This window comes from Anarhichas minor, unplaced genomic scaffold, assembly GCF_050575085.1.
Source record: "Anarhichas minor isolate MPS153535 unplaced genomic scaffold, ASM5057508v1 ptg000041l, whole genome shotgun sequence".
Lineage (NCBI taxonomy): Eukaryota > Metazoa > Chordata > Actinopteri > Perciformes > Anarhichadidae > Anarhichas > Anarhichas minor.
Window position 1 is genome coordinate 747,309 of NW_027466487.1, and position 22,856 is coordinate 770,164.

At 42.0% G+C, this 22,856-nt stretch overlaps 1 protein-coding gene across 1 annotated transcript; it reads left to right on the forward strand.

Annotated features, from left to right (window-relative positions):
• Positions 1-4,680: 4,680 nt before the first annotated feature.
• On the forward strand, positions 4,681-9,248 carry tent5ba (terminal nucleotidyltransferase 5ba). The gene is made up of 2 exons (XM_076109269.1): positions 4,681-5,037; positions 7,759-9,248. The coding sequence occupies exons 1-2, from the start codon at positions 4,882-4,884 to the stop codon at positions 8,785-8,787; spliced, it is 1,185 nt and encodes a 394-aa protein (XP_075965384.1). The 5' UTR covers positions 4,681-4,881; the 3' UTR covers positions 8,788-9,248.
• The last annotated feature ends 13,608 nt before the right edge of the window (positions 9,249-22,856 follow it).

Here is a 22,856-nt window from a genome sequence, read left to right on the forward strand (position 1 = left end):
TCCAGTTGTAAGTTATCACATAGATTGAGAATTTATTGGGGAAATATCACCCAAAGGAATTTCATATCTTTCGTGTACCTTTGTATAGATCTATGTTTCTAAACAACAGCTGCTATTTGACTTACATTCTTTCTCTTTCAATAATGTATTTGACATAACACATAACTTCAGCCCCCCCCTTTCCAACCTTAAAGAGAGTAAAGTGAGCTGAGCCTTTCGTACTACGTAGCCTAACACTACAGTTGACCGTTGAGCTTTAGAGTGCTTCGACTACAATAACTTCTCTTTTCTGAAGAAACGGTCACAGCTATGGCATAACTATGGATCTGCAACAGGAAATAGTAGAAAGCATTGCCACAGCTCTCCTATAAAATGAAACCATCTCCGAAATGACTCATTGGATCCAGTTTATTACCTAAACCAGTCGTAACACAACCATAATCTTTTTGGAAATAGTATAAGGTTTGGGTAACAACAATGCAACACAGGTAATGGTTTGATTTTAGGCCAACATTAGTAGCAAAACAACAGATCAACATCAAGCTGTGATTGCTTTTTCTCAACTGAGTATTTTTCCATTTCAGTGTGTGCAGTGGGTGTGGACAGACCTGTGTGGACAGGTATACATCAGCTCAGCTGATGTATACTTGAATCTTAAGTGTATTTTGGTGTGTTTGTTTTTCTTTTCCAGCAGCACACACCGGTCTGCTCTGCCAAGCACTACTGTAATCAATCAGGTAGGCAGCGGAGAGAGTCTGACGTCAGAAGCGTGGCTGCTTGCGTAACCTCGCTCCACTGTCCCATAGATTTGTCATCCGGAGCAATCTAGAGAAGCAAATTCAACCTCTCTTATCACACACTCTGTCTACCGTGTGTTTTGGCCCCCGGGGGTCCAGCCTGACTGGTCAACTCAACCTGGCTGAATATAGATGGCTTATCTGCAGCCATGGCAGACTGAGCCCGACAACACACAACTTTTTATTAATTCACAAAGCCAAAGTAGATTTTCAAAATGAAACATGCAGTGTTAATGTCACCCGTGCTCTGTATTAGCAGCAGCTGCATCACTATTTTAGCTATGGCAATACTGTCCACAATCACCCATGATGCACACTCTAATAATAGCAAAGTATCTTCTAGTACAACATGTCCTCAGTGACAGATGAGGGAAGTCTTCTTGGGCAAATAATTCACTTAGATTGTCGTGGGCTCTGACAGACTAGTGAGAAAAGAGCTTCACAACTCATCCTGTGCGACAGACGGGAGTGTTATCTGTCTTCGCACGATTGGTCATCGTGACACTTGGCTGCTTGTTGTTTGGCTTCATCGATTTTCAGCCAGGCTTTTACAACACGCTGTGACGTCCAAGCATGTCCTCAACTCTTGAGAGAAAAGCCTGTTTCCTCTGCGTTGTTCCTCGTCCTGTCGCTGCCCGTGAGGCAAAGACAAAGAGAAAGATATTTGACAGCAAAACAAACTACTGTCTGATTTATTTTATCCGCCTGTGAGCACAAACGCAGAGAAAGAAAGACTTCAAAGGACTTCCATTGATGGCCGTTAATATAATTTCCTCAAGATTGTTTCAGAATGTTTACATGGTTAAGACCGGAACATACGCCTGTCTAATGCACCATTTGTTAAAGGTGTGTTTAAATACGGGCTATCTCACCGCGCCTACTAGACTCACAGTCTCAGTTGCCATGGCTCCAGCAGGATGTCAACTCAGGGATAAACAGAGGATCCAGTGGCAGTGACATGAAATCACAAAAGGGGAATTAAACACAAAGCAGTGAACCCATTTGAGGAGTTTTTTGTTGTTGTTGTCTCATTTGTGTTAATTGCTTTTGTTCCACTGCACGAATGAATTGACTTCACATCCGTCTGGCCTCCCTCTGACGCGAGGCTGTGAGGGAACCTGAGAATGTCAGGCGGCCTGACATTTACCTCCCGTCGCTTTTCTCTCGTTCCCAAGTGTTTCGCATTCAGGTAAATGCTGGTTCTGCTCCCAGGATGCACAGCTGCTACATGGAGGGTTATTTATAGTCGGATGACGCAGATGTCTGACATCGGCACCTGGCAGGCCCCCTCAGCTGGAGACGCCTCTGCCCAGCTGCCCGACAACCGAAGCGGATGCTGTTGCCGGGGAAACAGGATTATGTTGACATCACTGGATTCGAAGTGGTCTTCTGCGGAGACCGAATCCATACTTACGCCCACCACCCCGATCTCTCGGAGGCTTGTGAGACACCGTCAACGTCCTGCTGTGTGTTGTGGACAACGGTGTGAACTAAATACACAAGCACATGTTCAGGGAAGACAATGTGCGTAAGAGTGCGTGTCTGCCTCTCCGTGTTTTATTGCTGCATCACTAAAACCCCACACAGATCAATCATGACATGAACTTTACTCTGTTGTTAAGATTTTACAGGTGCACTAACATGCTGTGTGCACATGTATGATTTGTTAGGGATTGTATATAAATGATGACATATTTGGGTCATTTTAAAAGAGGAAATTACTGAAGTTTTCACCTGTATTGTTCACTGGCACATCACATACTGGCAAAACATCTTCTCACCACTCAAAGAGTCATGTCTGCTATTGTGTCAGGTCCTTCATTAGAGGATATTCAGTGAATTTAAACATATAGTAGACTGCATGCAGGACAGGATAAGATATGAAGACTCCACTCCTGTAAGAACAGATGCAGAGAAGACTCAAAAGGGTTAAATAAACTGGAGGACACTGAATGCACCTGACAGCAGCTAAACAAATCAATCTAATATGTGTGCATTATTTTACTCAAGTCTCACTGTAATTCATTTTATTGCCTCAGATGGACCATTACCTACAGTTTTAGGCATTAAAAGCTGACATTATGTTCTGTTCAGACCAGAGGAATGTCTCTGTATCTGCAGCAAAAACAAATAAAAAAGCACTCTGCACCAGAGATAAGGAGGCACAGTGGAAAGAGGGGGCAGTGAGGTAAATGAAAACTCAAATGGAAAGCTTAAAGGGCATCACGGGTTATCGGAGCCTTTTCATAAACCCCTGCACAATCATGAGCTAATTGAATAAATGATTGTCCGTGGGGGTTGCAGCCTTTCATTTTCCGTTGGCTGTATAAACACAACTCAAAGGTAAGGCTACTTTAAACAAGACCATTTACCAAAAAAGATAAGGAGCTATAAAAATGTGTGATCAGCAAGCTACATTTTAGAGGTTTAATAGCCTGCTATCATAGTTTAAATACTCTGCGGTTGACAAACGGCTCCTGGATTTCAATGAAATAGATGATGGTGTTCTTGAAGTTTTCTATGGAGTCTGTTTTATGTATCAGATACTGTTAGAGGCTGAGTCTTTTTATTATGAACATAACAGTAAATTTAGAAAAACACATGCATTTGTATTGTGTATATTTTACACTATTTATATTGGGGATAATGGGCCTACAGGGGTTTTTCAAACCCTGTGATGTTGGTGTGGATGGAAATTATACTGCTCTACAACGCCAAATGGTGGAAGCCATGGAAGTACAATTTTTTGGTGAATCGTTAATATATTTTAATTTTAGTCTCGAGTTTCTATACATCTGAGGAAAATGTTGATATTCCCAAAGGCCTTATCTTGTTCCTCTATTATTCCTTTGCATTTCCTGAATAACATAACCCGCTGCTAAATTATTAGCCGCAGCCTGTAGCGTCACGTTGCCTTTGCCATGCAGCAGCACTCTCACGACTTGAACTCCGAGCATATCCTGAACACAACTTTCCAATTCTGCACTCTTAGAATTTACCAACATTTCCTCTTTCCTGTAACGATAATTGCAAAATAAATAGTGATGCTCCAAAATGTTAATAATGAAGTGTTTTTATACCACATGAAGAAGGCAGTATAGCTAAATATAATCATAATGGAGAAAGAAAGTAAGACCAGATAAGCTAGTCCTACTAGAAGCTAACTAGCCTAGCTTAGCAGGCTAAAACTAACTGCCGTCTCTGCAATCTGCAGTTACCTTTACATGACATATTTGAATTAATTTGAATTAAATTAAAGTATGTAATTAGTTAAAATGGACAAGAAAGCGGACACAGATGTTGTTTGTATATAGGCTGCTGTGTTTGTGCCGTTCACACTGTTCAGAGTCGAAATGTATTTTATGTTAAGTCTGTGACAATGAATGATATTAATGTGGCTGAACTGGTCGCAACTGGTTTTGTTTTCTGGATAATCCTGCTTAATTCTGTTGAAGTGCCCTTCAGCAAGGCCTTTAACACCTGCAAACATTCCCTGAGCAAATATACATGTATGTTGTGTTTGCACAGCTGTAATTTATCTGATCGCTGTCATTTTTACTTATGACACGAATTACCAAATTGCAGATCACTAAACGCTCATTTATAATATTGCTGCGGCGGCATTAGACCAACAGACAATTTAATCATAATGATCGTTTGAGGGAAAACCCTGTCAGCATGCATGGTGCACGCGGAGCAGAGCAGAGGGGGGAGGAGGCTGTCAAATGCGTCACGCGAAGGGTGTTTCCTACAGACAGGGCGTCCATAATCAATGGTCAAACACAGCAGCCAATCACAGGGCTCATGCTAATCAGGATGCTTTAAACCCTCTGATGAATCGGTTCTCTGTGCACTGACCGGATTTTAGCTGCACACACCGATGGAAACGGCTGCTCCCACCTCCTGCACCTCTGACTGAAACTTTTTCCACTCCTTCACCTCACCAGTAGTAACAGGACCTCCGCACCGCTGACCTCCTCGGGAATAGCTCACTTGCGTTGAAGACAGAAGAGCTCAGCTGAGAGGAAGCGCTCATTCACCTTCTGCTCGTTTCTTTCGTTTTTCTTCCCAAATTAAAATCGTCATGTCTTGCGGTGATACGTCGGATCAGAGTCGGCGGTTCTGCGTTTTGTCTTGGGATCAGGTGCAGCGCTTGGACTCGATCCTGGGGGAGGCGGTCCCCATCCACGGCCGAGGAAACTTCCCCACTCTGTCCGTGCAGCCACGGGAGATTGTCCAGGTAACGGCACTAACTCACCACGAATATGAAATTGAATTGGATACAGCTGACTGTCTTTCAGGCGGTTAGATGGTGAAACGTGGATCAAACGGTCACTTTTACATAGTCTCTCACTGTGATAACACAAGGGGAATTAAATAGTATCATGAAGTCTGGAACTCCCTTTGAAACCTCTCTAGGACCCCTGGTGGTCTCCAAACCCCACCGACAAAACTCAGGCTTTAACCTACAACCTATATAGGTTATTTGGATCCTTGCTCTAATCTACTTTCATGACACATTACATCCTTCTTTTTGTCTGTTTCTCTACAATGTATTCACTCAGAAATATTTGAAGGCAAACTATGACTCTTCTGTACATCTTGGTGACACTAAATTAAGGTGTTCTTCATTCTAATTTGTCAAACAATTTGGGAAACAGACTGAGGAGTTGCAGCTCCCCTGGTTTGACTTAAAATGTTTGAAACGGAAACGTGCCACGGTGCCTCCACATTTCCAGCCACTTCTACATTGTGGCTGGATCACATTTCACTTCTCCTGGTGTGTCTCTTGATAGTTTGCTATGCATTAATTGCAAAATAAATGGCATGATAGAATGAACATATAGCAGCTTCCTAAATCAAGTCGGGTAATGTTTTCTTTCTCTCTATTTGATTTAAACATTGACATATTCAAGACAAGCTCAACATGCATGCGAAGCCCAGTGCTACATGCTTGTGGTTGTGGAAAGATGACTGCTCCATTGAGCTTGCAAGAGATTTAAATGTGGGGACTCTGTTTCTCCTGGATCTATGGAAACCCCCATACCATATTATTCTGCTCAAATCTGCCATCTAGCCTAAATGTACATGGATTTTGATGATGTAGTTGTGCCTTTTCTGTTTTCCATCACAAGAGGCATGACTGGGAGTGTGGACCTTTGTCCCACTGCAGGGTTGGAGGGATAAACGGGCCGTAAAAACATCCACTGCAGCATCATGAAGTTCTAGAGTCCAAGACGTTACAGGGCCGTAACTGTAGATCTAAGATAACAACTCTCTGTTCTCAACTGCTTCACAGCTTTTGAGTGAGAGAACACTCCGTACCACTCAACTCCTTGCACTCCCCCCCCCCCCCCCCCCCCACTTCCCCACTTACCTTTTTTTTTTTAAATTAATTTATTTTTTTCCCCTCAAGAAATGAGTGACACTTGGCAAGATTTGTAAAGCTAGCAGAGGCATTCCTGCTTCCACAGACAAGTGTGTGCGACTACCTGTCGTCAGAGGCCAGAGGGAGGAAAGGTGTCAAGTGTAGGCCAAACCTTGAATTTGGCTCAGACTGCGCCGACCGACCACAAAAGCACACAAACGGCACAATATTATTACTTCTGATTGGAATTTGAACCTCAGCTGCCCCACTTTATGGATGAATGATTACGATGCTATTACTGCCAAGTTATGCAATTATGATCTTATCCGTTCACACACTCTCCAGTGTGGAGGCTTGACTTGCCTTTAAATGTTTGTCCGTAGCCTGACCCAGTATGTATAAATAGAGCCAGCTTGTTATCTGATCACTATGGGAGAGAGCGTTAACAGACACTAATCTGAGAGGCCAGTGGGGAGATTTAGGATTGAGTTCAAGTGTGTGACAACCCATTTGTACTTCAGGTTTTACATGTTTGAACAGTATGCAAAGTATTATTTGAAGTGTCGCTTGTTGTTTTTCATTAGTCTACTACATGAATTAGTCTTTTAAATGGCTTGTCGGATGTAACAAGGCGACTGTGGCAGAGACGTAGAGCGGGTCTTCCTCTAAACGGAAGATCGGTGGTTCGATCTTCGGCTCCTCCAGTCCGCATGCCGAAGTGTCCTTGGGCAAGATACTGAACCCTAAAGTGCTCTCGAAGGCTGTGAGAGTGTGTGTGAATTAGTTTATCGCCTGGTGAGCAGCCTCTGCCATCAGTGTAGACTGTGTGTGTGTGTGTGTGTGGTCGGATCACTAGAAATGTGCTGTATAAATTCAGTCCAATTGTGTCATCCAGATCCAAGTTTCCACCGAACACTTTCATCGCTTCCAAATGTTTTCAGAACAATAATATCGTTTTTATGGCACAAGTTTAATATTAACTTCCCTTCAGGCAACTTGGCTGAATATGTTTGTCTTATTTCAGACATATTTCCCCTTTGTGACTGCTGGCAATGATGTTGGCACACCGTGTCCAGCTGTAGATCATCCTCTTCTAATGTGGCCGCACTGAGGCGAGACTGTTTAAACGTCTCTCAGGTCACTGGGACAGAGAACGGGAATAACCACTGACCCTTAATGACCTGAGGTTGTGACGTTGAGCCTAAAGACATTTTTTTCTTATGTGGGACATCACTGGTCTTGCCACTGGTGTTCACTCTTTGTTTTGGCAGTTCAGGATTATTTATCGTATCGTTTGTGATAAGATAAGACAATCTGACACAGTGGGAGATGGACCTGGAGCACGGAGTTCTGCTGCTCGTCAGGTTTAATTCAAACTGAGGCTGATGGTGATTAAATGGATTTTTGTAAGCGGCAATATAGATCTGGCCTTTACGAGTTATTGATTTCAACTAGGCCTATGTCGAGCTTATTTGCAACTAAAAGGGCATAGTTTTCAAATGTTTTGATTTATCTTTTTCCTTAAAAGAGAACCTGTATAAATTCATGTATTTCATTAATAATGCGCTGTGTCTCTGTCTCGTTTCTGTTCAGGTGGTGCGGGCGAGGCTGGAAGAGAGGGGTGTGTGCGTTAAAGACGTGAGGCTGAACGGATCAGCTGCCAGTTATGTGCTCCACCAGGACACTGGACTGGGCTACAAGGACCTCGACCTGATCTTTGGGGTGTCTCTGAAAGACGATCAGGCCTTCCGTCTGGTGAAGGACGTCGTGCTGGACTGCCTGTTTGACTTCTTGCCAGCCGGAGTCTCCAAGGAGCGCATCACGGCACTGACCCTCAAAGAGGCCTATGTACAGAAACTGGTGAAAGTCTGTAATGACACGGACCGCTGGAGCCTCATCTCGCTGTCCAACAACACGGGCAAGAATGTGGAGCTAAAATTTGTGGACTCTTTACGGCGGCAGTTTGAATTCAGCGTGGACTCCTTCCAGATTTGCCTCGACTCTCTGCTGTTGTTTGACCGCTGCTCAGAGACGCCCATGTCTGAGAGCTTTCACCCCACTGTGATCGGCGAGAGCGTGTATGGGGACTTCGAGGAGGCCATGGACCACCTGTGTCAGAGGACCATAGCTACACGCAGCCCGGAAGAAATCCGAGGGGGCGGCTTATTGAAGTACTGCCACCTGCTGGTGCGAGGGTTCACGGCCTCTTCGGAGAAGGACATGAAGCACATGCAGCGCTACATGTGCTCGCGCTTCTTCATTGACTTCTCTGACATAGGAGAACAGCAGAGGAAACTGGAGGCCTACCTGCAAAACCACTTTGCTGGGATGGAGCACAAACGGTACGAGTGCCTGATGACTCTTCACCACGTAGTGAACGAGAGCACCGTGTGTCTGATGGGCCACGAGCGGCGCCAGACGCTCAGCCTCATCTCCATGCTGGCGCTGAAGGTGCTGGCTGAGCAGAACGCCATCCCCACTGTAACGAATGTGACGTGTTACTACCAGCCAGCCCCGTACGTGCAGGACATCAACTTCAGTAATTACTACATTGCACATGTGCAGCCGCCACAGCTCTCGCCGTGCAGTAACTTATATCAGACGTGGCTGCCCTGTAGCTGAAGTGGCTGGAGGTGGACTGAAAAAAGAGAGGGGGGAAAAAAAAAAAAAATACAAATAAATGAAACTCATTCATGCCAAATGTGACTTGACTAAAACAATCCTGTACTGCTGGTCATTTCTGAGATGTAGCGATGATGATATCTTCATTAAGTATTAAAGTCTTTCTGAAGCTTTATATATGTCAAAAATACATTTTTGAGGAAACAAACATTGAAGCTGGCGTTATTGTCGAAGTCTGGCTTTATTATTTTTTTTTTGAATTACATACTGGACCAAAGATGTATTTGTTGTTCAGAAAGGGAATGTTGTTATGATTCCAAGTGCCTAAAATGAACCATAAAATGTTCTGAAAAACATCTGTAAAGGGAAAACTGTGCATTCGGTGTTTTCTAGAGTACTCTGTCCCTCTTTTCAGGAACAGAAGCATTCATTTTTGTGACATTAAAAAAAGGGAAAAACTACTTTTCTTTTGTATCGTGGTTATTTTATTTGAACCGTGGCCTACAATGGTTGTTGACATTCTAAACTTTGGTGCTAGGGGCTGCAGTTAGATTAAACTGGTCATTATCTGAACTGCTTCACCATTCACACAGCCAGCTTGTATATTCTCACATGGACATCATAAATAGCAGGTTTTCCTTGAAAAGGAAATTAGCTTTGACTCCCACTTTGTCCTACCTTGCTGTGGATGGATTGGAGGTAGTCTATCCTGTATTTGATAAACTGACGACAACAAGGCGGCTCATTTCCAGTAACCAGGCCCATTGAAATGCATATACTGTCGGCTGGAGTGAGTTGCATTTGTTAAACTGGGCTGAGGATCCATTACGATCTGAGGACATGAACCATAAGGAGGCTTTTTCTAAAGCACAATGGCTTCTCTCTCTCTCCGTTGCAATACTAAAGCTTTTTAACAAAGACTGGCCTGTTCTCCCACCGTGGCGCTTCTGGAAACCCAGCCCTGTTTGCTTGACTGAGTCCACATCCATGTAATTTTGTCTGAGTCACAAAACCTTAAGCTAGAATGGTAAAGCTTATTAAAAGACAGAGATGGTGGAAACGACATAGCTCATATAGATTATTAGCAGACCATGGTTCTTTATGGGCCAATATTTACATCCGCCGTGCAAAGTGGGAACAAAAAGTTTATTTTACCATATGCGAGTCACATTCACTCATTCCGTCTCCACATTGAGCTCTATCTAGATTTTTAAGTTGGGTGTTTAAAGAAAACATTAGAAATGTGGTGTTATTGAAGCTGATACATACACTGCCTTATCTTTTGTATAAATTAAAAACAGGGTTTCTGGGAACAGTCTGGGAAGAGCCAGGCTAAAGTAGTGGACTGTCAACTTTTCCAATATGACATTCTTTTACTTAGTCTTGTATTATCTTGGACAAATAGCCAGGTTAACCGAGGGGGAACCTGCAGGGCAATGCTCTGCTGTTGGGGCCCCTACTGACTCGCCATCTACTTCCCTCCATGCATTGAGCATGTACCCTGTAGCCTCCACCAAGTCTGGTGCAACCAGTGCTCCTATGCTGCAATAATACGTATTTTGTCATTAAACACAGCTTGATTTTAAATATGCATAATGTGAGCACAACATAAATAATAAAAACTCCTACATTTTGGCATTGGATCCTTCTAAAACAGTATAACACCCCTTTTGGTGCTGTCTTGGTGCAAATTTCCAATCAATTTTGGAATTGAAGGGGCACTCCACCAATTGTACATGCAAACATAAGTTCACTTGCCATGAGCAGTGCTACTCGCCCCATAAGCAGCTGTGTTATGTCCTCTGTGGCTCTGAAGGAGCGTTCTAAAGTCTGAGAGAATTTATTTATTTTTATCTTGGCTTGGCGTTGGAGACTACAAATTCTTAACAGAATTACAAACGGAGGGCAGGAGTTTGATTCATTATTTCTTCATAAAGTGCAATATTAGATCAGTGGAGAGCGCCCCTTAAATTAAATGACCAAAACCATCTGCCATGCAGCGACCCTGAGGCCTTTGGAGCGCCTCAGCATCGGCTTGCACAACTTGTGTACTGTTACAAGTTGGAGCAACTTTGCAATCTTCAGTTCACATTAGTCAGTGCTTGACGTTTTGGATTCATACAAAATTCAAAATGACAAGTGCTCTTATGGCTCAGGGGAGTCTTCACATGCCGTCTTCTTCTCTATTTTCAACTCTTTCATTGGATTTGCTAGTTCATTGGTGCCTACATGACACCTTTGCATACAGTGAAAAAACTACATGCGTGTTCAGAGTCATGACCTCTATATGCTGCTCCTACCTAAAAGACAGTATGTTTTCTAATAGGCTTTTCCAATACCTACCTCCACTGAGATATAGTTTATGGAAACCTACAGAGATTAATATCTATTACCTGTTATTCAATGTCTACATCTGCGGTTATCCCTGATCATGCTTATCCTTTCTTCCACTTTATAGAATAACAGCATGTTGCTTCAAAAACATACACATGTTTGGAGAAGACTGAAATATGATGAGCTGAAGGCCACAGTTCAGCAGTAAAGATACTGGAAATGATTTCCTGCTGACTTGAGGCCAACGTTTTGAATCTAACATCCTGGTAATCTGTCATGATCACTGGCTCTGCTTGTTCTGGCACAATGTCCAAGTGTTATGTGCGTCTGTACGTTGTTCCCTTTGTGCTGTGTTTGTTATTCATGAGTGTTTTACATCTCAGGGTGTGTCCCTAGGGTAGCTTTCTTATAATATTTGCACTCAAGTCTAAGTGAAACAACATTTTTATGATCAAATCTTAGGATCGGTGCATATAAGACATGCAAGATAACTTCACTGTCACTGCTAGCTGCAACCCACCATATTATAAAAACCCCAGTGTGATTAAAGAAATGTTGCACTTGGGTTTAACAGAAACACAAGTAGTAGCAGTTGAACTGATACAGTTGATTAAAAACGATTTCTATCAGCTACCATGTCTAGAAGACAGAACAGGATTTTATCCCAGGGATGATATAGTGTAAGATTTCTCAGACATTTAATTTGGGCTTTAATTTGGAGTGTGTGTGTGTGGGCTGAGGTTCTGTGCACACGTCTGTGTGAAAGGAGGGTGATGACAGGACAGAGAAGCAGTAATGACAGAGATTTCACAATTTCTTGCCACAACACAAATCAAACTTGCCCTGGCCCGGTATCTGTGCTATTACCTCTCTTGAGATTTATTCACCCAAGGGAGCGATTATAATGTCCCACTTACCCACTATCCATTACGCTTCTAATGTCGGGCCTGTGTTCGGTGCATTATTTCGCTCTATGTTGTCGCAAGACAAACTTTAAAGGCTCAATCCAGATCAAACTGAGTCAGGAAATGGAGATGTTTTAGATTAAGCTGTACTTGGGGAGCACATGATTCTGTGGATGTGACATCATCCTGAGGGTGCAAAGGGGAAACACATGTCTCAGCTGAACTGAATGATTGGAGCAAGCTGACATTGCAGCCTCAGCTGGAGGAAATGTGTGTGTGTTGCTGTGTTGCTGTGTTGCCGGGGTACGGCTTTGAGAAATGTCCACACGTTCTTCATGAGGAGAAAGAGTCCAAACAACTGTGGCACAGTTATCTCCGGGTGTATTATAAAGAGGAAACCCACACTTTACAATAAGCCACAAAGCCTGCAGGCAGGAATAATTGTACTATAAATCACAAGTTGCTGTTGTCAGGTGAAAACCTTTTATCTCCAACATTTTTAACTTAACTTTAGCACAAATCAATGGGATTTGAAACAGTTGTGACTATAAGAGGTTGGATAGATTTCTTATCTGACAGAAAAGCCTTTAATTCTGAACTTATTTGGAAATATGAAACATGAAAACTTGCCTGAAAACACGAAAATGTGGAGAGGCAGGATTCTCCCTAGATAGCAATGAAAACATGAAAATCTGGAGAGCAACAAAGTAATAAAGATTGTTTCGCCTGCATACACTAAAGTTTTCTTCATGCTGAGTTTTACATGATATCACCAAACTCTAAGATGGATGATAACACTGAACACAGGGTAAGTTGTCGCACCCATGGACAACAAAACCAACAGACGTTTGAAGAGTTGTATTCGGCAACATAAGTAAAACAAATCTGTATGTGGTTGTGCACACAACGATTTCACAAACACAATGTATGATCCTTTCATTAAATGTGACGCATTATTATTATTAATCAAACAATGAAACAGCAAAACAACTAGTTCAACTTTTGCTGCAACTACAACATTGAAAGTCTGCTTATACTTGAATGCATCAGATGTAAGTCAGTGAAATATAAAAACAAACAGTGACAGGGATCACTCTGCATAAGTAGGATTATTTTAACTTTTGATGCACATTTATGAGTGCATGTTTCTGATAATATTCATATTCTTTAAGTAAGAAAAAAATGAATACATTTAAGTGTTTGACTTTTACTTAGTACTTGGTATACTGCTGTATTGCTTCATTTACTTAAGTAATTAATCAAATACTTCTGTAATTTACATCAACTAAAAAGCGTCTTTTACTTAGTGGAACAGTTACAGTAGGCTACATATCTCCAAGTAAAACAACAACTTGTCATGTTTACATTTCTGTTTCAAGCTTTAAATGTGCTGGTAGGAATATTTTAAAATGTCAGAGAAAACCAGGTCTTTGTGCTAAACTAAGCTAAGCTAAACTAAGCTAAGCTAAGCAAAACAGTTCCTTTAAGTTTGCATTAGACTGTTTCATGTTTTGGTTTAGAATAATTGCTGATTAGTAAAGCTTTAATAAATCATGTATTAACCACTAATGCAGCCAATAAAGTAAATGAAATGTAAATGACAAATAAATTGATATAACAAAGTTCTTTTCTTCATTCTCTCTTTCTCTCTTTTAAAACTCCAAACTGACTTGGATCTGAGAGTTGAGCAGGACTCAGATGCAGCTGGACACTGGTTTGACTAAAGCTGTGAATCACCAAACCAAAGTGTGTGTGTGTGTGTGTGTGTGTGTGTGTGTGTGTGTGTGTGTGTGTGTGTGTGTGTGTGTGTGTGTGTGTGTGTGTGTGTGCTCACATCCATGTGTCTGCTCATTTAGAAAGTGATGTCATGATGGCCGGATGGAACATGCTAGAAAACGCCAGTGCATAGAGTATAGACAGGACGGTCTCTACTGGGGGCGTTGGGAGGCAGAGGGTGGGGTAATTTGAGGTGGTGGATGTGTGTGTGTGTGTGTGTGTGTGTTCGTGTGTGTGTGGGTTTCGGGGTACCAAAATAGCCTGAAGGAGAGAAATTTAATCTGTTATTTTACTGCAGAGTTCAGGGAGCGTGAGGGTTTTACCGCAGATCCAAACTGCTGCTGGAGAGGTAAAGTAAAGTGTGAGAGACACTCACACAGAGAGAGCCAGCACTGAGCATTCCTGGCATTACAGCCCGCTGACAAACAATCCTAACTTTATCCAGTGAGCCTCGCCAACTGAATGGCTGCAGTGTGTAGAGTTTACCCACTGAGGGGGGGCAGTGCCCAGCCCGATCCTCCACTCCGTCCCAATCCAAACACTGTAATGTCTGAGGTGCAACTGTCAACTCAGTGTCTGCAATCTCATAGCCTCATCTTTAGTGTTTGCAAGTACACAAGTCATTCTTTTTGTATTATTCATTTGATTGTTATTCTCATTATAAAAGTACCAGATGGCCTTTTTATGGTCCTAACATTTATAAACCAAAAATGTGGTCATAAATTCTGCCAGATACATAAGCACACATGTCTGCTTCTATAAATAATAAAAGATCTGTCAGATGGGACGGGAAAGATTCAAAAGCAAAAAGTAACATCAGCTATAAAAGACATTTTCTGAGAACACAACAGCATGAGAACCCTTCACTCTGTGGCAAAGATCAAGCTATTGTCTGCTATTTTACCATCATACAGCCACACAGCCACACATGTAACTCAGCATTACAGCCACATTATTCATATTGTTCTCTCATGCAAGAACAAAAGGAATTTCACATGATCTTACTTTAGTTGAGCTGCCTGTTGTCATGAAATTGACAGTTTGCTACACCTTACTCCAAACAGCTGTTGTCCAATCACAGCAAAGCAACCATAAAGAGACATAGATATCACGTAAGCTGCAATCTTTGACATGTTTGCCCACCGTACTAGTTGCACACGCGGTTGCCACGTGAAATCCTCCTTTGGATTCTTTAACATCAGTTGGACGTCATGTGGATCCCATCACCAAGGCCCTTTTCACTGATGTCCCGCTCCCTGCATTCCTGAAAGCAGGACAGGAAGTGCAATGTTGAGAGAAGGGCCTGATTGTGCTCTTCATCAACACTGGTGGTGAAGAGAGTATTGTTGAAGATCTCCATGTGGGGTTTTCAAGAGACGGGTGATGGCGGTGACTCATGCGTGAGGACTCGGGTTCCAATCTGATGTGGGTTTGTATACTCGGGGCCGCAGTAAAACTCACTCTTCCACCTTTCAATCTTTCCACTCCTCAGAGCTGCTCTTCACCCGCCGCCGCTGTCGTCGGCTGGCTGCTCAAACCCCCCCACAATCTGCCTCCCGCTGCCAGTGACTGGGCTTATTGGCTACCAACTCACTGATCACATCAGCTCAATCTGGTTATAATAACTCTATGGCTTTGTGTTGATATTAATCTGAGCTAAATCATTAAACACTCCATATCTTGATATTGCTCCAAGGTCATTGGAGAACTTTTGAGGATGGCAATTTCCCCACTCAAAACCAACAACTTCTGTCAAACTGTATTTCTTCTCTGTCTGCAACTGAGATCAGATGGAAAATGAGGCCTCATCAAAACACATAAATCAGAGATTGCTTTTGCCGGTGTATACATTTCACTTCTGAAAAGCTTTTGCTCCAAACTATCAGGGAACTGTCGAAAAAAGTCAGCGTGCTGTTATAAAATTCAAAGCTGCAAACAGAGATTTTTTTTACTTTATTGATGCCACTGCTGGCAGACTGTCTTTTGTGAGGGAAATGAGGTTATAGAAATGCATCTATGTTCAATACATTTCATAGTTGGTAGTGAACGTCAAGAGAAGAATTGATTCCAGTTGCATTTCAAGATTCACATAATTCACATGAATTGAATTTAAAAAGAAACATCAGATTATTGAACCAAACCAAACGTGAGGAAATATATCTCTGATGGCATTCAATAATTACTCCCAATAATATACACTGTTCTGATCCCTAGCACAAAGACAATGGGTTTCCCTATGAATGACTCAAATGCATTTCCAAGCATTAAACTATGCTTGTTGTCACGAGCATGCAGTTACCATGGTGTGTTCCAGCTGTTCTGCTGATTATTTTAATTATTAGTACTGCCAGTCAGTTTTGATGGTGAGGTGAAAAACTGAACAGTTTCCCTTTCTCATGAAATCATTTTGTCTGTCTACCAAAAGGTTTAAAGTTTATTGTTAATAGACGTGGCATAGGCAGGACGACCCCAGGAATAATAATAGAAAAGAGCTATTTTACTTCACGTGATACACCCAGTAACTTATCATTAACTATTATTTCAAATATCCAGCTGAGGTGATATTTCATGGTGTGTTGACTTTGGTCTGTCTTTTGTATGCTTTGGGCTCTATATTTTCCAGTCACTGGTTTTATCCCGACTGGCTGGAAGCGTAGCACCAGAACGTGCAGATTTGGAAAAAAACAGCTTGGTCCATGTGTGTCAACCTCAACATCAAATACAAGCCTCTACTTTTCCCATGGATAAGATTATCAAATTTGGACATCTTACAGTTAGAATATAGAGCACTTGAAGCTTGGGTGTGCTCCAGCCTATTCGGCCTGTTTCCATTGAGCCCACTAGTTTTTCTCTTGCAAGACGTCCTCTAATAGTTTACTTGATATTAAATAAAGCATAAAGCTCGCTGCAAATCAGCAGTCAAAGATGAAGTAAAATGACATCAATAGAACTTTACCTTGATGTTATAACAGCAGAATGAGAAAATACATACATTGCTGTCACGTGATCTGCTCGCAGGAAGTCAGAGGAGATGAAGTAAGGTCTCAGCTGAGACACTTCCTCTGCTCTGAGACCTTGGACCCCACATAGACAGAGACTATCTGTGTGCCGTCAGTGAACTGAACCAGAAACAAATACACACATCATCCTTTTCCCTCCTGCCCCACAAGACACACAAAACACACCCACACATACATTTACTTGCCTGACACACACACACACACACACACACACACACACACACACACACACACACACACACACACACACACACGCACAAGCATTTGTATATATCCTGACATCATCAGTCGATCACCCACGCATTAACATGTCTGCTTGTGTTGACCATGGGGTGACCTCCAAGCTCTTGGACAGAATTCCCCGTTTCCTTTGGGCTGTTGGAGGCTCATGTGGTAATAATAAATCCTCCGCAAACTTGAAACGAACACTGCAGAAAGATGTTTGGATAGCTGCTCATGCATCTTTTTAAAAATGTTTTTTCTTCCCATAATCTGATTTTCTCTCTTTTGTTTATTTTTGTTTTGTGCCTGATGTGGACAACTTGCACTTCAGGACAATCTTCTCTTAGATGAATAAAAGAATAATTCGATGAGTCCCAGTACTTACTTGAATATATAAGTTCATTACAACACAAATATGACATCAGAGGAGGTCTTGGTATGCATGGACACGGACATACCAAAAACCTAAAGTAACATTTCATTCACTCAGCTTTATACAGTATGTCCAACGTCACACAAAGTCATGTATAATTAAAACACCAGAGAGGAGGCAAAACAATGTTGTGTAACACTTTAGAATGTTTATCATGGGACCCAGGAACTTAATCAAGGTCCTCATCTTATCTCTACCTTTAGACACCCAGAGCCTCCTCAAATAACGCAGTGTGAGGGACTCTGAGGCCTCTCAAAATACCAAACTATGACAATTAATTAATCATACATTTTTTCATGTTCTTCATTATTTTTCCAGGACAGTGCCCGATTTCATTGTTGTCGGTTTCTCCCATGGATCCTGAAATGTACGTTAAACGGAAAAAGAGGATACTATGCACTGATCTTTCTTTTTTGGGCCAAGGCCCACAGTTATGCACGCAAAAGGTTATTTGATCCCAGAAAAAAAGGTAATTCATCATGGCTGTGCAACATTTCAATTAAATAAACCTTCTTCAGGCACCAAAAATGACATTTTTTTTATTATTAACAGGTGACCAGACATACAGTAAAAGCCGTTGGCTGCAGCTCAAAGACACTGTGTATGTGTATTCAGTAAAAAACGTGATCATCAGTCAGGTGAAAACAACTGGAACACAAAGCAATAATATGTCAGTCAGACGGGCCCAGAAGAGAAAAAAATATGCAATGCCTGGAGCTACACATAAGCTGTCACACACACTTCAGCATATTGCACATAGCGCAGCTACAGGCCTGAGCTACATCTGAGGGCAGATTCACATAAAGGAAAAAGCATTTTTCTCATCTCTTGAAAGGTTGATATCCGGTGTAAACATTTTGTTAACTTTCTTCATATTCTTACAACAGTCATTCCTAGAGAGCAAAATGTCTCACTATTTTTGATCAGCTACTTTAAAAATATAACTGTGCTATTTTTCTCTTGCTATTTTCAGTTGTTTAAAAGATGTTCACATCTTGTTTGGTCGGTAAACTGAGCTGCAGGATATTTATTTAAAATGTTGGCCACTGGGACTAACAAGATAATCCACCATTTAAATATTGCACTTCCATAAACTTGGGTGAGTTGCGAGAGAGAGAGAGAGAGAGTTCCCCTTTAAAAAGCTGCACAAGTGTTGTCGCAGTCACAAAGCTCCATGGATTGTTAAAATGTACAACACACTTTTAATAAAGCGGATGAACACAGAGATGAGACACCATATTGTCTTCTCACAGGTCTGTTAACCAACTCGCACTTTAGATTGCCAGTCTGACATTAGAGGCCAGAGGAAGTGGGCGTGACAGCAGTGAAGTCACCCAGGTGAACTTTTAATTGTTGTCTAGTGCGTTGGTAAACTGCATCCTTAAGACATTGTGAATACTTTGCTTTATGCTTGTTCGAAACCTGTAAAATGATACACACTTGGACACTTTTCCAAAGGAGGCCAAACAAAGTCTTGATTTAACCTAAATTTGTGACATCTGGGGGTTTAGAGGTTTCACACAATGTCTACGACTAAATGCGTCATTTTGCATCGAGTCCAATTCCTGCTTCTATAAAGTCACTGCAGCCCCTGTGTATAAACATCTAACAGAATCCAATTCCAACAGAAAGCAGTAATAAAACTGCTAATACGGAAAGGAAAAGGAAGATGTTGCAGGTTTTGAACTACGGTGCTCTAATTGGATTAGTGGGCAGTTGAGGAAATGAGAGTAAGAGGGGATTTACACACTAACACAATCTGGGCTGTTGGCGTATGAACTTCACTTCATCAATTAGCACAGCTTGATCTAGAGGCTTTGTGCGATGGGATCTTTGTAAACAGCTAGATTATTTAGCAATGAGTGCAATTATTGAATTCTAGTTACAGTTTTTGATCAGTCGTCTGGCTCGATTGTATCAAAGCACAGAATTGCGGCATTCTTTCGAGCTGCTCTTTCATTCAGGACAGACTCATTTGGTTCTTTATTTTAAAGGATTCCCCCCCCCCTCCTTTCAATGTCAGGCCAAAGGAGTTATGCACTTGTTTGTCAACATAAAGCCGAAGCTCAAACACAAACGAAGGGAGCTCAGAGATCAAATCGCAGCCTTGGGAAAAACCACAGGATATTTTTGCAGACACACTATACATATGACTCAGTGTCTGTCCTGTGTGCCAATGTGTAATTAACGGTCGTGGATAAGTTATAGTACATATTTCACATGTCCTTTTCCAGCTTTCTTCTGCCTTTCAATGCATCTTTGTGTGATAAGGTGAATCAATTTCTTCATGATCTGCAGTTCAGGTGACTTACAGTAAAGGTGCTTTTTATAGTCAGGATTGAGGTTAAACATATCTTGCTCAGGGCATAATTCAGATTAAGTTTGGTTTGTCATTTAGTTATTTTGGTTGGATTGTGTCTAACGGTGGCACCACCAGTTATTCTGGTCAAAAGCGGCCTAAAATAGTGGCACCACCAAAACAGTTCTGGATATGTCAGATTCGGTGTGTGTGTGTGTGTGGCAGTAAATAGAGACTCAAGAGACAGCTGAAGACACAAGGATGTTCTTAAAGTCTTTGGGTGGTCCAACCTCTTCGGGAGATTCAACCTACTTTTTTGCGAGTGCCGCCAAACGGTGGTCATTATTAGCAGCCAAACCAACCCCAGCAGGCTAGGATTACCTTCCAGCCAACTGCAGATGTGAATGTCTAAACAATTCTCCCACTCTGTTTTGACACGCTCTATTACAGGTTCTGCATCCTGCACTAGATCCAGAAAAAAAATGGACAGCTAAATTAAATCATTCATTTTCTGGTCTGATGTCATCCAAAAATTGCCATAATTGCCCAGGCCCGGCGTCTCCAGTCTGTGACTGGGAAAGACACCAGCGCTGGGCGAGGTGCTTGGATAGGAAAGTAGAACTGGTGGATGTTCCCTGTGTTAAGTCTTTGTCTGTTAAAGCACGTGTGATGTACTGTAGAGTATACAGTGAGGGGCGAGGGACTACTTTCCTCTCTCTGCTTGGAAAGCTCGACCAACACAGTAGGCCTTTAACTTTCTAGTGCATTCACAAGCAAAGACAAGATGTTACTTGATGTGGTCAGACCGCGGAGGCTAATGATAGACTGTCAAACCCAGCAGCAGCTGATGTTCAGGGTACTTCAGTGCATTGTATGGGCATGCACACAGATGCAGTTAGGTAACCATGTAGAGCCACCAGAGAGAGGGGAGATTCACCGAGCGCACAAAACGTCATGGACCTATATTCCTTTTGTCCGTCTCAAGGAATACGAATCTTTTTCTAATTTGGTTTTCTATGTGCACATCTCCTTTGACATGGTGGCAGAAGTATTCAGATCCTTTAGTAAAAGAATGCAAAAATACTGGGTTACAAGTAAAAGTCCTGCACTCACAATTTTAAAAAGTAACTTAAATTCATCTGGTTGACACAAAACGTGACTCCAAATGAAAGCTAATGTTGCCCTGCACACTGCTGAGTGTGTACATACGCAACTGTTAACAGGCTTACTGTTAAGATGTTTGCTATATCCACTTTATAAAGTGTCAAGTCAATTAATATGTCAATGTTGTGACTGCAGCTTGTTTCTGCTGCTGTTTTGCAGGTTTAAAAGTATTATAATAGTTTGTGCATTATAGCCTGAGAGTCTATCTAGTCCGGTCGCAGGGAAAGAGGTCAAAGCGCAGAAGGGCGAGCAGCTCTCTTTCTTCAGCCGAAGGGTTTAGTACACAGTGTTGAAAGGAGGTTGATCTTGATCACTGGTACTTCCTCTTGGCCTGCTTGCTCTCTTACCACAGGTAGCTGTCCCACTTCTCTAGTTGGCTGGCACTATCTCTCTGCCAGTCACAGGGTTATACGCTCAGCCTGTTGTGTAAGAGCGTTGTAAAGAGCTAATACTCTTTGCGCCTGACAAGCTTTCAGACTGTACTTTCACCTGCGGTCATTAACGCAGTTATCTTAAAATCCCCGCACCACAAACAAGAGTGTTACAGTTTGCTCTTAGATTAATGGCACATGTTTCATGTTTCAGAGTTTAAGATATGAACACAGTTACACTTCACCTTGAGGGCAGAGGTTTAAGTTTTCGGGCCAATACTGGTCTGTAATGATATACAATTATGTTAGAGAGCCCTGCTGTGTACATTAACTGTCCATTTACAATAAGTATGTTCCAGACAGAGAAATACAAACCAATTAAAACCTCAAAACTTTCATCCCACTGATATTTGTTGCCGAGTGTTGCGACTTGCATCTCCCATGCCCTCGCTTCCCACAACGATGGAGACTTCCAGCAGCAGGGACGTCTCTGATCTGAACTGTAGCGGGCCTCCATTCCCAGCAGACTGTGGGAGTAAGCCTTCATGCCTTTGAGTAAAGGGAGCGTGTTTCCCCTGGAAGAGATTTGGAATGAAAACAGTCTGTAAGTGATTGCTTCCAAGAAGTTGTCAAAGATTACATGTAAACACTTTTTCCCCCACATTGGATACAAAGGACCTCGTAGAAAGCACTTGCTCAGGTCATTTCATTTTCTAAATGTTTGTTAGCTGACCTCAGCTAACTAAAGCAGCACATTCTCGTGCAATTACAGGCTCGTGTTATTTTAAATTATATTATTCCAGTTCATTATTAAGATCACTTCGACGGGTGGTTTCTGCACTTTTTGGAAAACAGCCCCACAGTCTCAACAGACATGTATCAGTAAATATTCCTCCTTGAAAAGCAGAAGAATATACTATTGAAAAGGCTTAATCTTTATATAATCTCAATGTGAGCTCAGAGATTATAGCCTGCTGCAAAATGTTTCACATTTGCAAGAAGTGAATGTCAGCAAATCGAGATAAACGTGATAGTTTGTGTGCAAGCTCAGCGTTTTGAGTTAAACAGGGAAACAAAGTTAATTCTCATCAATGGGCCTGTGAAGTTGTTTGAGGTAAAAGACTTACGTCACAGCACCCTCTGGTGGCAAACACGTATAAACAAAAATACCAGTCACAACAGGCACACTTTTTTTTTTAACATTAACAAAAGTGAAAACGTTGCCCGAAGTACACGAACCATCTGCAAACAGACTACAAACGCCTTGAAAATACTGGATTCATCTGTGTTATCTAGTGCTTGAGTAATACTCTAAACTGTGACCCAGAGTCAAGCTGAACTTTGGCACGGCAGCAACTGGCACTGTAGTAGACATAACATGGAGCCAGTAAGATCACAGATTTGACCGTACAGATATGTTAAAGCATTGAAAGAGTTTGACTTTAAACGAATCCCCCTGAAAATTAGACATTTGTTCTGTGCAATGTGTGCATTCCAGCGTCTATATTTAGTTGTTGTCATGTGTCGCGCAGGTCAGCTGCGATC